At 41.9% G+C, this 13673-nt stretch overlaps 3 protein-coding genes across 3 annotated transcripts in view; 1 reads left to right on the forward strand and 2 right to left on the reverse strand.

Moving 5' to 3' along the window:
- Nucleotides 1–6174, reverse strand: TP53I3 (tumor protein p53 inducible protein 3). Its single transcript, XM_074820168.1, has 7 exons — nucleotides 6067–6174; nucleotides 5030–5230; nucleotides 4308–4450; nucleotides 3361–3628; nucleotides 1917–2129; nucleotides 1131–1327; nucleotides 1–357 (listed from the first exon to the last, which is right to left on the reverse strand). The coding sequence occupies exons 3-7, from the start codon at nucleotides 4443–4445 to the stop codon at nucleotides 169–171; spliced, it is 1005 nt and encodes a 334-aa protein (XP_074676269.1). The 5' UTR covers nucleotides 4446–4450; nucleotides 5030–5230; nucleotides 6067–6174; the 3' UTR covers nucleotides 1–168.
- FAM228B (family with sequence similarity 228 member B) overlaps nucleotides 5326–13673 on the forward strand; it is a 26886-nt gene continuing 18538 nt past the window's right edge. The window contains exon 1 of the mRNA XM_074820175.1: nucleotides 5326–5449. Within this exon, the coding sequence (XP_074676276.1) occupies nucleotides 5429–5449 (21 nt within the window). The 5' untranslated portion in view covers nucleotides 5326–5428. The remainder of the gene's footprint in view (nucleotides 5450–13673) is intronic.
- The window catches only part of PFN4 (profilin family member 4), a 6229-nt gene continuing 203 nt past the window's right edge, over nucleotides 7648–13673 (reverse strand). Inside the window, 3 exon segments of the mRNA XM_074819451.1 lie at nucleotides 7648–7676; nucleotides 10353–10458; nucleotides 12003–12137. Of these exon segments, the coding sequence (XP_074675552.1) occupies nucleotides 7648–7676; nucleotides 10353–10458; nucleotides 12003–12137 (270 nt within the window).

Below are 13673 nucleotides of genomic sequence, written 5' to 3' on the forward strand. Positions count from 1 at the left end.
CAGCTGCAATGTGGACCTTTTTATTAAGTGCGTCCTGTAAGGTGTTGCTTTACCCCTCCTTTTTGCCATCCTCCCACAATAAATCATCACAGATTTGAAGCAGATCTCTGCTTGTCAAACACCCGTAACAATTTTGTCCCCGAAACAACTACAGCAGTAGGCCTTTCTTTAAGATGAAGCAGGCATTTTGATGACAATTTTGCCAATATTCTTGTTTTCTTCCATGAGCCTGTGTGCCTCTGCAATCTCGTGGAGAGGGTAAATGCTGTCAACAACTGGTTGGAGATGAGGGGAGGTTCCTCCAGAAAAATATGGCAGCACATCTTCTGTGAAAGCTTTCACCAGCCGTTCCTTATACTACAGAAAAAAATGAAAGCACTTTGAAGATATTTCCAATCATTTTTGTTCATAGAGGTATCTCTTTAAGCACAGCTACAAAATGTACACAGTTCTCGGGGAGACTTGACATTTGCGTAGTGAGACAGACATGTAAACATCTCACAGGTAAATTACAAACAAGAAAACTTTTAGATTAATTATATTTTAATTCAATTAAATTCTCCAAGCAAGTGGTGTAAGCTCAGTGCAGAGCCATTTAAACTCAAACTGATAAAATTCTTGAGAACAATTAGACCATGGACAGAATCTATCTTAGGGCTCTGCACTGCTGTCTTTTACTGTAATATCTGAGAATTTTCCACATGATTTTTACAGGGTAATTTCTGGGCATCCAAATAGCCTCAGTCTCTACTTTGAAAAATGATTTAATATAGGTTTTTCCCTTCCCCCTCCTCCAGCCCCAACTTGATCAAGTTGCCTGATCACTTGAGCTTTGTTTTTCCTTAGGCCAAATCTTTAGATTATGGTATTCATGAAGTATGTTAAGAAGTCTTGGGTATCATTCCTCTGATTCAGTAGTTGTAAAAGGGAGGGATTTGATAAAAATAGAAAAGGTATATTATAACTTAATTTTGCAATGTTTTCCAAAGTACGTAGTAACAGTTCATGGTGGTGTTTTTTTGGTAATAATGAGTTAGATTCAGCTTTAACACTGATATCAAAAGAAAGCTCTCAAAACTGTCATCGATTTTAAGGTCAAGCTGTATACACTGTTGATAGCCATTACTTGCCTCCTTGTCTCGTGATCGTAATAGACTTGTATGGATGCTCGCTCTCTTGGAAAGCAGCCTTGCAAACAAATCTCCATGTACTTCACCTCCACTCAGTAGTCCATAAATAATCCACCGGCCATCCGTACTCAGACAGTTGAGATTCTTCTCCCAGTATGAGCCACCAACACAATCTAAAATAATATCTACTCCAGAACCTCAAGTAGAAACAGAAAAGATTTCAGCAATGAGCTGCATTAAAGGTAGGAGAATTTCAGGGAAAACTAAAATCTTCTTTATAGGTACAGAATCAATCCTGCAATTCCTATTTAAATCTTCCTACTGGAATTAGGAACTGGCACAACTTGTAAGAAATTCTAGAATCAGGCACAAAAAAAAAGAACCATAGATATCCAGATGCAGACTTTGTCATAAATCATCCCAAATGCTTAAAAAAGCTAAATTTTTCTAACAGACAACTAAATTTTGTTTCCATATCCAAACACAAAGACAAGTATGAGGATTAGGTCCCACAGTTCCTTGTGGAGGCAACAATAGCACAGGCACAATATTTATGCCCCAAATGAACACAAAGCCAAAGAGAGTCCATGCAGAAATGAGCACAATTACACTAAAGAAAGATACATTCTTGGGCTGAATAGTATGTTAGGTTGTACTAATGGGGTCATTACTGTCTGCTCCTTCACCGACTGAGGTGACAGTTGGAATGGAGTGTATGCGCACTTACGTTAGGAGGTACGCACTCCTCCTCAGCTGTAACCATGTCTTTCACATAGAGGTTCTTACCTTGGGTGAATGTCAAGACCTTTTCACTAAAATCTTCATTCTTGTAGTTGAACCCCGCAGCTGCTCCAGTGTTTGCTGTTGCTTTCAGTTTCTCTTGAGTTCCTGCTGTCACGATGGGAATAGCTTTTGCCAGTCTTACCAACTGAATGGCTGCCATGCCAACTCCGCTAGCTCCAGCGTGGATCAACACTCTCTCGCCCTTCTGTACTTTACCTGAAGGAGGACGTAAGGGGAAAGTTCACCTTTTTGGCTTCACCTTTGGATTAAAACATGATCAGGTGGAAAACACTGAAGAGGAAGCTGAAAGAGATGCCCTTGAGTGGGATTTGTTTACATCTTCGTATCCTTCATAAAAGAAACAAAGCCAGCACTAACACAACTCGCAGTGTACCGACAGGACTCCATTTTACTGACTTCAGTGGAATGGCTTTAGCTTGGCCTTGTCCAGTTCTGGGCATCTGTGAACAAGCTGTCTAGGTGAGTGCAGTCAGCCTTTTTATACCAGAACTGTCCACTGCCACCGACAGAAAACAGACTCAGAGGATGTTAATACTGAGAAATCACATCACTCAACAACAAAGTTGAGTTACCCCGAAGTGCTGGGTAGAAAGGCAGACCAGTTCTAACTTTCATTTTACTACCTACCGGTTGCCCTAACGCATTTGTTTGTGTTCCACTGATTGCTGCTGGAAGTGAGGCACCGAGTACGTGGTCCTATTTGACCACAGGCCTCCAGGACGCAAAACTGCTCGAAGCGAGTCTGCATTTTGGGTAGTCAGGAAAGTTACTTGTTTGTAACTCCTGTTCTTTAGTGGAGCTTCTAGGTGCTACTGCTGAAAACAGGATATTTGAAGAATAGAAGAAGGATATTTGTCAACTGAGCAAAACCCTGGCAAGTGTTCCTGTTAGTGCCTCTGTAGCACGTTTTCAAAATGAAGAGTGTGTGCTTACATCTGTTTTAAATCAGCTCAGAGCAGATTTTACCTACAACTAATGTCTCTGTGAAACAAGGTACAAGATGTTGTCTACTGTAGATCCACAGGCAATTAGTGAGAAAGTACATGATATGGTCATGCTTGCAGTGAAGTCAAATCTTTAGAAGTAGGATGCATTTTCAGTTGTTTGGAGAACATGTAAGTTATTTCAGGGTTTAGGCTTAATGGAAATTGCCATTCAATCTGAGAAATACAGACAAAAAGAAAAACTGACCATCTTTCCATATCCTTCCTTGTAAATATGCAATCAGCAGAGTAAGTTGTGACTGGGGAGATGTGGTCAAGGTTTCAGGATGTGGGTCTGGCATACTGGACTCTGACCCGTGTGAATGGAGCGACAGAGTTCTTCAAAGGCAAACAGCATTCAGATGGAGGCAACAAAGAGGATTTCATAACAGAAAGGAAGACGAGCTGTTTTGGTGGGACAGATTTGCAAATACACTTCTCACCTACAAAATGCAGCAGCTGAAAGGCTGTTAACCAGGCTTCGGGAATGGCTGCAGCCTGAATAAAAGTCATATCATGGGGAATTGGCATCAGGTAGCCTTCAGGTACTGTAACGTATTCTGCCTGGCCACCTCCGGAGAGCAGAGCCATCACTGCATCACCAGTCTTCCACCGGCCCTTGCAGCCAGGTCCGAGCCCAGCCACACTTCCAGCTGCTTCTAAGCCTAAAATATCACTTGCTCCTTTGGGGGGAGGGTACTTCCCTCTCCTCTAAAACAAAAGAAAAGAGAGGGCAAGGAAGGAAAAGCCAGACATCAATGAGTGTAATGACCTGTGATATTTTACTCACATGCCTCCAACCTGAATTCCTATTTATTTAACCGTGATTTTGCACTGTGCAAATGTTCCAGTAATTTGAGGATCTTCTATCCTCTAGCAACACGTCTTGTTTCCAAAGTATGTTTTATTCTTAAAACTCTGTGTGCAAATAGGTTCTTGCGAGTCCCCTTTGTCTATGCCAATCCATGCTGGGGAGGTATTATGGTCCCCAGTTGCAGAGCGTGGCTTTCAGCTCAAATTAAAGCAGCTCAGATTTAACAATCTGAATGTGATTTCCCCACGCTGGAACTGAGCCAGTAGAGCATTTCATGTTCATATCAAATGCCCAGAGAATGGTCTAAGCATCTAGAAAGACTGGAGCTCCAGTTTTACATCTTTTCTTGAAAGGCAGCTGCCTTTTTTTGCCACCCCAACATTGCAGTGACCCAGGTAAAAACATTTATCTGCTGAATCAACAGATATCTCTTTCAGCCCTGTGAACTCTCCCATCCCAATGCTCACCAGGTCCAAGCTCTTTTAACTCTTCAGATTTGTCAAGACTTCAGGTAGGGGCTTGAAAATTTGATATAGTTGTCTCATGCATAAATCTGCTTCACATATATATATATACCTGGAGTAAATCAGCCCTATTAAGAGCACTGGCAGAGACCTTCACAAGAACTTCTCCTTCTCCTGGATGTGGTTTCTCCACTTCTTTCACATAGAGATTTTCTGGGCCTCCTGGGCAATCAAAATAGGCTGCCAACATTTTCTCTGGAAAACCAAAAAACCCGGCATGAATGCAGGCACACTTATGCACAGCTGGAAAATCTCAGTAATCAGCAACCACAGCTCCACACTCCACTCTGCAGATGGACAATGCAAATTGTGACACAGTTCGAAGGCAGAAGAGGGGAGAGCTGCCAGAGAAAGCTGAGTTATAATGCAATGAAATATATTAATAATGGGATACAACATACTGTTGCAAAAGCCATTTCACAAACCATGAAGATCACCTTGCATCAAGTCACAGGACTTAACCCTGCATAAAGCCTCCCACGGTAAAAAGTAGCATGCAATGAAAATAAAATCCTTTGCTGTGGACTTCCTGCATGATTAGGGCCCCAGTGCTCAACTGACTAAAGGACACAGACCCTTAAAATAGTAGACATACATGGGATTTTAAAACTCTCAGCAGAAAGAGCCTTAATTTGACACATCTAACATCACCTAAGTGCTGTCTTACGATTCAGCCCACAGACGACAACTTGAAGATACACAAAGGCACAGCAGTGGGTTAGTACGTACAAAAGGTAACAAATGATTTTTAAAATTCCTATTTATTTCCCTTGCCTCAGCAGGTGATTCCTGTGTGCCCGATGTGCTCTGGTGGAGGGTCCTGCTGTTGCAGGAGTCTTTCAAGTAACTCCTCAGACACAGTTCCTGGGTTCCTCAGTTTTGGCACCAGCGGTTGTTGAGATGGGCTGAGATGCCAAGCCTCCTCCCGCCTGGCAAAATCAAATCTGGAGCAGTCTTCCCTCTGCCCCCTGGGTGCTGGGTGGAAGGAGATGAGAAGAAGAGAGAATCACAACGGGAACAACTGTATTACTTCCCGAGAGCTGGTACTATACTGAATACAGTATATGGCTGCCGCCCAAGGACGTGCGCAGGGTGGGCTGCAAGCCAGAGCCTCTTCAGGTAAACAGCTTTGTGTGACAGACCACCACACCCTCGGTAAAAATCTCTTGCATTATGGTATCTGCACACAAAAAGGTAAGTACATACTTTAATATTTGTTGTAAGACTGCAAATGTGGAATGTTAAACACCTTGAAACCCCAGGAATGTAAATCCCCACGGGGTGGTGCTCTATGGCTATTTTACCGTGAACAAACACTTTCAATTATTCATATAAAGTGTAACTTAAGGGCTTTTCTTTCAGAGGCTGGCTATTTGTTGTTTTCAGCAGAACTATTTAATCCAGTCCCACAAAATCTGTATGTATTAGCACAAAAATTTAATGAGAAGCCCACCAGATACCACCCCACAACAGATGCTTCTGCTCTCTTAACTGTGTCCGAACTGAGTCAATTAAAAATAAGATGTGAAAGAAGCTTTTGTCCTTCTTCTAACACAGTCCACTAACCTGCATTTTTATAAATGCTTGTATTTGTTGCTAGAACAGACCCACAAAGATTAAAAATAATATATATATATATATAGTGAGGATCTGACTGCCTATGTTGCTTACAAATGCACAGAAAATGGCAGGAACTGAAAACCAAGTTTCCAACCAAATGCAACAACTTCAAACTGTCAGATCTGCCAGCAGTGGCCCAAAACAACGATTTAAAGAAGTTACGCGGTTCCCGAGCACAGTTTGTGACTCACCTTTTTCCTGTAAAGAAGGGAGGGCGTTCTCCACACCAGGAATGCACCCGGGCTGTCCTCGGGAGCAGAGTCTGACCCCAGTTCCTCCTTTCCCAGCTCTGCCCTTGCTGTCAGCCATTCCCCAGCAAGTCAAGGGGTGGAACAGGACGAGATTGTGTTTTACTTCAGAGAGACAGACGCGAGCAGAGTCAGAAATATTAGAACATCTCAACAGTGTTTCTACCCACGCACCTGGTTTATTCCACGGGTTGAGGCAGAAATCTACTTTCGCCTTTGGCACTGAGGTGGAGATGTGCCGCTCCCCCCGTAACGCAGGGAGGTTTGGTGCAATGCTTTGGCTGTGCCGGTCGCTGGATGTGTGCGTTATTTGTGTGTTCCCAGGCAGAACACTGAACTGATGGTTTGATTTCTGAACTCTGAGTAATGCAGACCGGATTTACTTAAATTGCATTAAGGGCACGTGAGCTGTGACAATCCTTGTGCTATATATCCACCTGAGGAGGTTTTATAGTGCTCTTGTTCCTGTAAGACTGCAGTGTTCAAAGTTTACTGGGTCATGTCTTTCAGCTCCGTGCATTTCCACCTGATGTTTTAGCTGCCTGATCACAGCTCTTCCCTGAGCTTTGCTGTTTCCCCCAGAAGAAGGATCAGATCATGCCTTTCTCTGTGTCCTAAGGGAATAAAACTGACACTCCAGTATATTTAAAAATGATAGATCATACGTCTGTCCATGTGTGCAATTCTTCTGTGGATTTTCATCCTGTGGATTTTGAGATTTTTTGATTCAGGCTTTTAAACTCTTCTTGGAAACTAAACTAATTTAGAATCAAATCTAGCTAAAAATTCTTTTGTTCTCATGTGACTCCAAGAGCTAGTAATTTATTTGTTTCTTCAGATGAAAAGATCCTGGAGCCTGGTCTTCTGGAGACGGCTCTTCAACTGGTGACAAGGCAGAGCCTCTGCTGTCCCCTCTACAGTAACGGCTCCACTCAAATGTGGATTCTTTGATGTCTTATAGTACACACAGTCTGATTCAAGCCTGGTGGTGATGTTGTCCCTCCTCCCAGAACTTTGCAATCCACCACAGTCTAAAATAACTTTCTACAGCGATCACTTACAATGCAAATTGACATGTTAAAAATGTGTTTTATTTGTAATATTGAAAGATGTACAGGAGAATCTGAAATCTGTCAATGTAACAATTTCCTTCATCCCTTGGGTCTGTGATGCTACACTTTAATGTTATGAGAGAAGTTTCTTTGTTTAGGGAGATTAATAATTTTCTTACCTGGAAACAGGCTAAAAGACAACGTTACAAGCATTAAGCAGAACATCTTAAACCAAATCTTGAAGACATTACTTTCAATTCATCTCAGAAACTTAGATGATAGAAGCATAGGGTAGTCCTCTTACGAGCAGTGAGCCCTCAAGTGTTCTTGAAAAAACAGAAGGAAACTCAGCAGCTGGAATGTTGTAAAGCAGTAGTTTCTGGTTTAAACTGGATAATTCTTCAAAATTCTAGACTTTATTTCCTTGTGAGCAGTCCTTCTGAGGTTGATGAAGTTCAAGTTTTCTGCTGATTCAGCTACCTTTCTCTCTAAAGTAGTCCGCTATAATAACACAAGGGAGAAAAAAGTCAACAATTATAAAAATCATATACAGAATTACTTTAAGATGCTTTTTTTCAAGTTCAAATCCGCCTCAGACTTTACTGTACTTGAAAGAAGACAACTGTATTTCTAGCTGAAAATTAAAAATACTAATAGCTACATTCATGAGGTATTACCCTTTTTAAAGAATAAACAGTGAACACTTTAAATCATTTTCAGAAGTCTCCCATAACATTTGAAGCAAAGCTACTTTGTTTTCTTTTTTACAAAGAAATTATCCAGAACAGCAAGCATAAACCCCAGAAAATACACATTGTCAAAACCACTGCAGATCTGGCCCTGGTAACACTTAGACCTTAGACTTTACTCAGGAACAGTGGCCAGTTATGGACAATGTGACTATCTGCAAGACCAAATAACTTGTGTGCAAACTGTTAGAGGATTTTGCAAGTATTAGCATTTTTTGCAGTCTCCCAACTTTACTCTTTCTGCCTTCCTCCCATGGCAGCAAAGAAGCTAGAATCAACTGTGGTATGGCTCCTGAATGTATTACTGAGCCAGCTGAACAGATGTGGGGCTAAATATAAATAACACAATGACACCTTTTGGATCTGCATGAGTGCTATTTGTAGTACTGGAGAAAATGACTAGGACAGAGCTAGTCTGAAGTTAGCTTAAAATATAAGGCCCAGTTCTTAGATTAAGTGAGTCTCATTAATGCCACTCTAGATGGAAACAGTCCTTTGAAAACACTCCATACCTGGAAGGACCATTCTGGTTTGGTAGTAATTCATACCCATTCTGACCCAGTGATTAAAAACTCCTATTGATGCTCTCAGTAGACTTAATCCAGTGGACGTCCTTGAGGTTACTGCTTGAAGCTGTTTGTCCTTACCTTATGCCAAATGTTACCAGGATGGGAAATCTCTCTGTTCCTCAGTTCATAACCCAACATATAAATGTCCCCCAAAATTCATATAATTTGAAGTTAATGTGCTGGCCATACATGTCGGTGACAAAGACCTATACCTAATCTCTAACGGATCCATCACAGCTGCTAAATATGACAGGGATGAGGCAGAATCATGTCTGGAGCACAAGAAGGTCAAGGCTCTCTAGGCAGTGCAGTGCTGGTATAGTGGTTTTGTGCTCAACCTGCTAGGAGACGCTGACAAAAACAATGGCCAAGAACAATAGAAAGCAGAACATAACATAAAGCAGCCTGAGGTTGCTCTGGTAGCTGAGGCTGAATGAACACAGGAAAGATCCAAAAAACACAGGCAATCCACTTCCCTCTTCTCCTGGTCTGTCTGGAGTCAGATGCATTTTGGTTAAACAAAGTGAAGTGTGAACTGGAGAGGCTGCAGTGGAGGCCAGTCGCTGCCAGCCTGGCACCAAGCACAGACCCACCAGCCAAGAACCAGGCTTCTGAGGGTCCAGCAGGCAAGTTTGTTTTAAAACCTGCTTTATAGCCTCTAAAAATCCTGTCCTTAAGCTAGTTCTTTGAATTGTAGAAGCCTTTTGAAAAAGGTCTGATGAAAAATTTGTTACTGAGAGTCTTATAGCTCATTCCAGCTGAAACAGTTTATGCCCTAAAACACAAATTGCATTCCACTTACTTTTAGGCATCTAAATAAGGAACAAAAGCTAAGAGCACAGTGGGTCTACAATTTCATTCATTTTCAGTCAAAGGAGATGGGCATATCCATAGACTGATTCTTACTGCTCTACAAAATATTCCTTAGAAATACCCTTGAAATTCCTTAGAATTACCCCATGAAAATCAAGGCTATTCTGGGAATCTCCTCTTGTGTGTTTTATCCATTTGGATGATGCAATAAAATGATTGTATCCTTGATATGGAGTCAGCCATATATTATGTCAATAAGATGTGTAACTGTTATTTATCTCCTGGACCAAGGACAATGAAGAGTGGCTAATCCTCGCCAGGACCTCACACAAAGGGAAATCAGGATTCTGCAGCTGGTCTGCAAAGGGCTGGGTTTTGCAATATTCCCTAATGGGGAACAAAGAGATGTTATCACTAAGTCTTTAAAACACTGAGCCCAAGAGAGAGGAACTCACACAACCAAAACCTGAGCAGGAGAGGGAAGGAAATGGGCACTTTTGATAGAGAAGACACACCTTTGTTACTGTGAGACAAGGAAACTGGCTTCACATGTCTCAAGATCCACATGTAGGAAAAGAGACTCCAGCTTTTTTCTAGAGATTAGGCTTTCTAGAGAAAGTCTGAAACTCTTAGAGAGTTCATGTGTCATTGAAGAAGTGGACTGTGAAAGAGAGTATCAAAGCTGATGCTCTACAAAAGTTTGCTTAAGACCTCAGTATTAGGCATACGAGGTCAAGAAAATGTGACTGTCAGGTCTCATTTTGTGAAAGGGTAACTAATAGAAAATGCGTGCCAGAACAGCCAAGGAAAGAGAGAGTTCTGCAACCTGTTCACACCCATAGAGCTTTGGCGCATGTGTACCTAGCACAGTGGGATAAGATGTCAGGAGAGGGTTTAGCCGTGGAGCAATAACCATGTCTGTATTCAGTTTCACAGGTTTTCAGGATTTGGTAGTTCATCAGATTAATTTTTGAAGGTGTTTGCAAGGTGGAACTAATCAATGAGATGCCAGCAGGCAGGCACACAGATACAGGCATTTCTCTTACCTAGTGTCTCCACAGCTTCCATACACACACTGGGATACATGCCCACTCTCTAAGTAGCAACCAAGATGAAAGCCTTTGTCTTCACAACTATTAAGCCTCCATCTGCCTAGATAAGATGGAAAATTGGTATAAAGTTACAAGGTTCTGAAAAAATAGAGGTATACATATTGCCTTACAATTTGGGCCAATTACAGGCATTTTCTTCGCCAATCTACCTGTTTTCTTTGGGAAGAAAAGGCAAATACTGTCTCAAAGTCTAAGCCAGGATGCAGACAGTGACAGTGCATGTTCTGAAGACTGCTGACTATTAAAGCAAGTCAGTCAAATGCTTTATTATATTGCCTATTCTCACTTCCATTGATTAATATATTATTGCACAGCATTTTGAAGAGGTGTTATCCTAGTGCTCAGCGTCACATGCAAAAGCATTGATAAATGCAAATAAAACATGATAGCTTGCCCAGTGTTTTATGAACCCTGCCTCCCAAACTCTGCCTCACTCATTTGTAATAAGGAATGGAAAAAGACATTGCAAGTACTGCATTTTTCTGAAACAGGATCCAAATTTAAAAGCTGATCAGCCTGTTCTGTGAGTTGCTTAGCTCAGGATGGATTTACTGGGGAGGGGAAGAATTAAGAAGACCCCAGTAACAATCAGTTGGTTGCTTTACTTCAGATTGTGTGGCTTGGCAGTAGTAACAAAATTCTGCCATCCTGAGCATGGCTGCATGCAGCTGTGTCCTCTGTCTCTGTTTCTGAATTTCATAGGTGAATTACTGAGGCCAGAGTCCCACAAGGCAAGTAAGCTGTCAAACAAGGTCCTGCTCACCCATGTCTGTCCTCTCCCCCCACCCAGCTACCTGCTCCTGCTACCTTCTCCTACTACCTGATTAATTAATTAATAAGGCAAGAAACCAACCCAGCAAAAAAATGAAGTGATAGTTTTTTCTCAGCTCAGAGGAATGAACTGATTGAACGGAGAACATGACAAGCCCTGCAGCTGGTGTTAGGGAAATGAATGGTGTTACCCGTTAAACTTCTATTGTACACCCAACACTTTTTTGTATTCTGCACCAATTTCATTCCACACCTGCTGGGAAGGTGATATGGAGAGAAGGAAAGAATGAAAGAAGGAAAGAAAGAAGGAAGGAAAGAAGGAAGGAAGGAAGGAAGGAAGGAAGGAAGGAAGGAAGGAAGGAAGGAAGGAAGGAAGGAAGGAAGGAAGGAGAAAGGAAGAAAGAGAAAGGAAGAAAGAGAAAGGAAGAAAGAAAAAGAAAGGAAGAAAGGAAGAAAGGAAGAAAGGAAGGAAGAAAGGAAGAAAGGAAGAAAGGAAGGAAGGAAGGAAGGAAGGAAGGAAGGAAGGAAGAAAGAAAGAAAGAAAGAAAGGAAAGAGAAAGAAAGAAAGAAAGAAAGAAAGAAAGAAAGAAAGAAAGAAAGAAAGAAAGAAAGAAAGAAAGAAAGAAAGAAAGAAAGAAAGAAAGAAAGAAAGAAAGAAAGAAAGAAAGAAAGAAAGAAAGAAAGAAAGAAAGAAAGAAAGAAGCATGTGAAGGTTTTCTGCTTGTGTTACGGTATTCACGCAACCAGGCAGGGAGGGAAGGAAGTAGGAAGTCTCCAGATTTCTCAGGATGGCCACAGCTCCTGTCAACGTACATTTTGAACATAGATGGAATGCTCATCCCATGGACACATTTATAGTACTTCTCCTTGAGGTAGTCTTCCCCTTCTAACTTGTAATAAGTTCTTGTAGAAAGCATAAATAAGGTTTAAAGCATTCTCTGGTGGCACCTATGTTAACAAAACACAGTGTTATGGACCAAAAATGCACCTCTTTGCAATAATGAACAGCTTTCCACCCTCCCACTGTCTTTGATAGTTCACTTAAAATTATTATGTAAAATAAAGAAAAAACAATCTGCCTGGATTTGAAACTAGACCAAGTTTCTGTACAGTCCACTATATTTTCAACGCCTCATTTGAAACAATCTGCTTAGTCTGTGATTACTATCTGTGTAGTCCCATTACTCAGTGACACTTCCCTAGGTAGCCAGTGCGCCCTGTGGCGACCAGATGCTTCTGTGAAAGGCAATATAGGTAGGATGCAGCCTTCCCTGAGCTTCAGCAGAGCCCACCAAAGGATGCCAATTTCAAATATTCTTAGTCTTCAACGGGGAAGTACAACTTTTAGCAAGTCCAGACCAGATCATCACACCTCAGTGGAGCAGTCTACACAGGTCACAAATCTATTCATGTCAGTGAGCTCTTGGGCTCAGTGCATGTGTAATTGGGTCACTGGTTTGGCAGATTTGTATTCAGCTGGTTGGCTGAGATGATCCAATGATCCCTTCTGGTCTGGAATTCTTTCAAGTCAGTGGAGCTGGTGATAATTTACACCGGCTGAGGACTTTACTCTGGACCTCAGCATGTAATCTGCCTTGCCGAAGAGCCAGCAGGCTGGCATCTCTAAAAGCTGTACTTTATATTAAAGATCATTTACATATAAAAGACAATGTCACTATTACCTGATGACTCCGTCTGCTGAGAATCTGTCCCCAGGGATGGGGCTATCTTAACAAGAGCTTCATCTTCTGAACACATTCTTCTGAGCATGCCAAGGGTAGCAATAAGTACCCCTGGAAAAACTGCCTGGAAGCACTTGTGAGCTGGTATCATGGGGATTAGGAAAGGATATGGTACCTTCCAGTGACATTAGGATGACTGTGGTGCGGGGAGCATTTTTGAACTCCCAGAGAGTCCACGGATTGTGTCAGGGAGTGCGTATTAGTTTTGCCATATAATATGACCAGAAGTGCTGTTATTCTGCAGTTTGTCATCTGATGGACAATGAAAACAGATAAGCTACATCTATACCAGCAAATTTAAGGTGCCAGGGAGGAGTTCTCAGTACTGTCAGAACAGCACAGGTAGAGTTTTGGCCTGGGCCAGCAAGCACTTTCCCAAACAATTCCGAGGCACAATTTGCAAAATTAGAATGGCCCAGGACTGCTCCCCATAGGCACCCTGGTACAGCCACTCTGCTTGGGGTTATAGTGTGGGCACGGGTCACTTCACACCAGCAGATCTCACTGCCAGAGAATGCACCTACATACATCTTGCTTTACCGGTAGAATCATTGAGCACAAAGTGGTTAAAAAGGACCCCTTGAAAATGCCAGTTAAATGGCATCTTCCTTCCAAAGATCACAGATGTGAAATTAGCAATCATCCCCACAAGTCAGCCTCTCAGCGCAGCAGCTAGGCTGTACCCCTGTAACTCGGTCTCTGAGGTTGAAAGAAGCAAGTGTATTTAGTAGAGCGCTGTGCT

The sequence above is a fragment of the Strix aluco genome, chromosome 3, assembly GCF_031877795.1.
Source record: "Strix aluco isolate bStrAlu1 chromosome 3, bStrAlu1.hap1, whole genome shotgun sequence".
Taxonomy (NCBI): domain Eukaryota; kingdom Metazoa; phylum Chordata; class Aves; order Strigiformes; family Strigidae; genus Strix; species Strix aluco.

What these genes read in the sequence shown, in the direction of transcription:
- TP53I3 (XM_074820168.1), bottom strand. Translation starts at nt 4,445, where the DNA reads ATGTTGGCAGCCTATTTTGATTGCCCAGGAGGCCCAGAAAATCTCTAT. An exon ending in TCAGCTGCTGCATTTTGTAG is followed by an intron (nt 2,130 to 3,360) that starts GTGAGAAGTGTA and finishes GTCCTCCTTCAG; the next exon opens with GTAAAGTACAGAAGGGCGAG. An exon ending in TACGATCACGAGACAAGGAG is followed by an intron (nt 358 to 1,130) that starts GCAAGTAATGGC and finishes TTTTTTCTGTAG; the next exon opens with TATAAGGAACGGCTGGTGAA.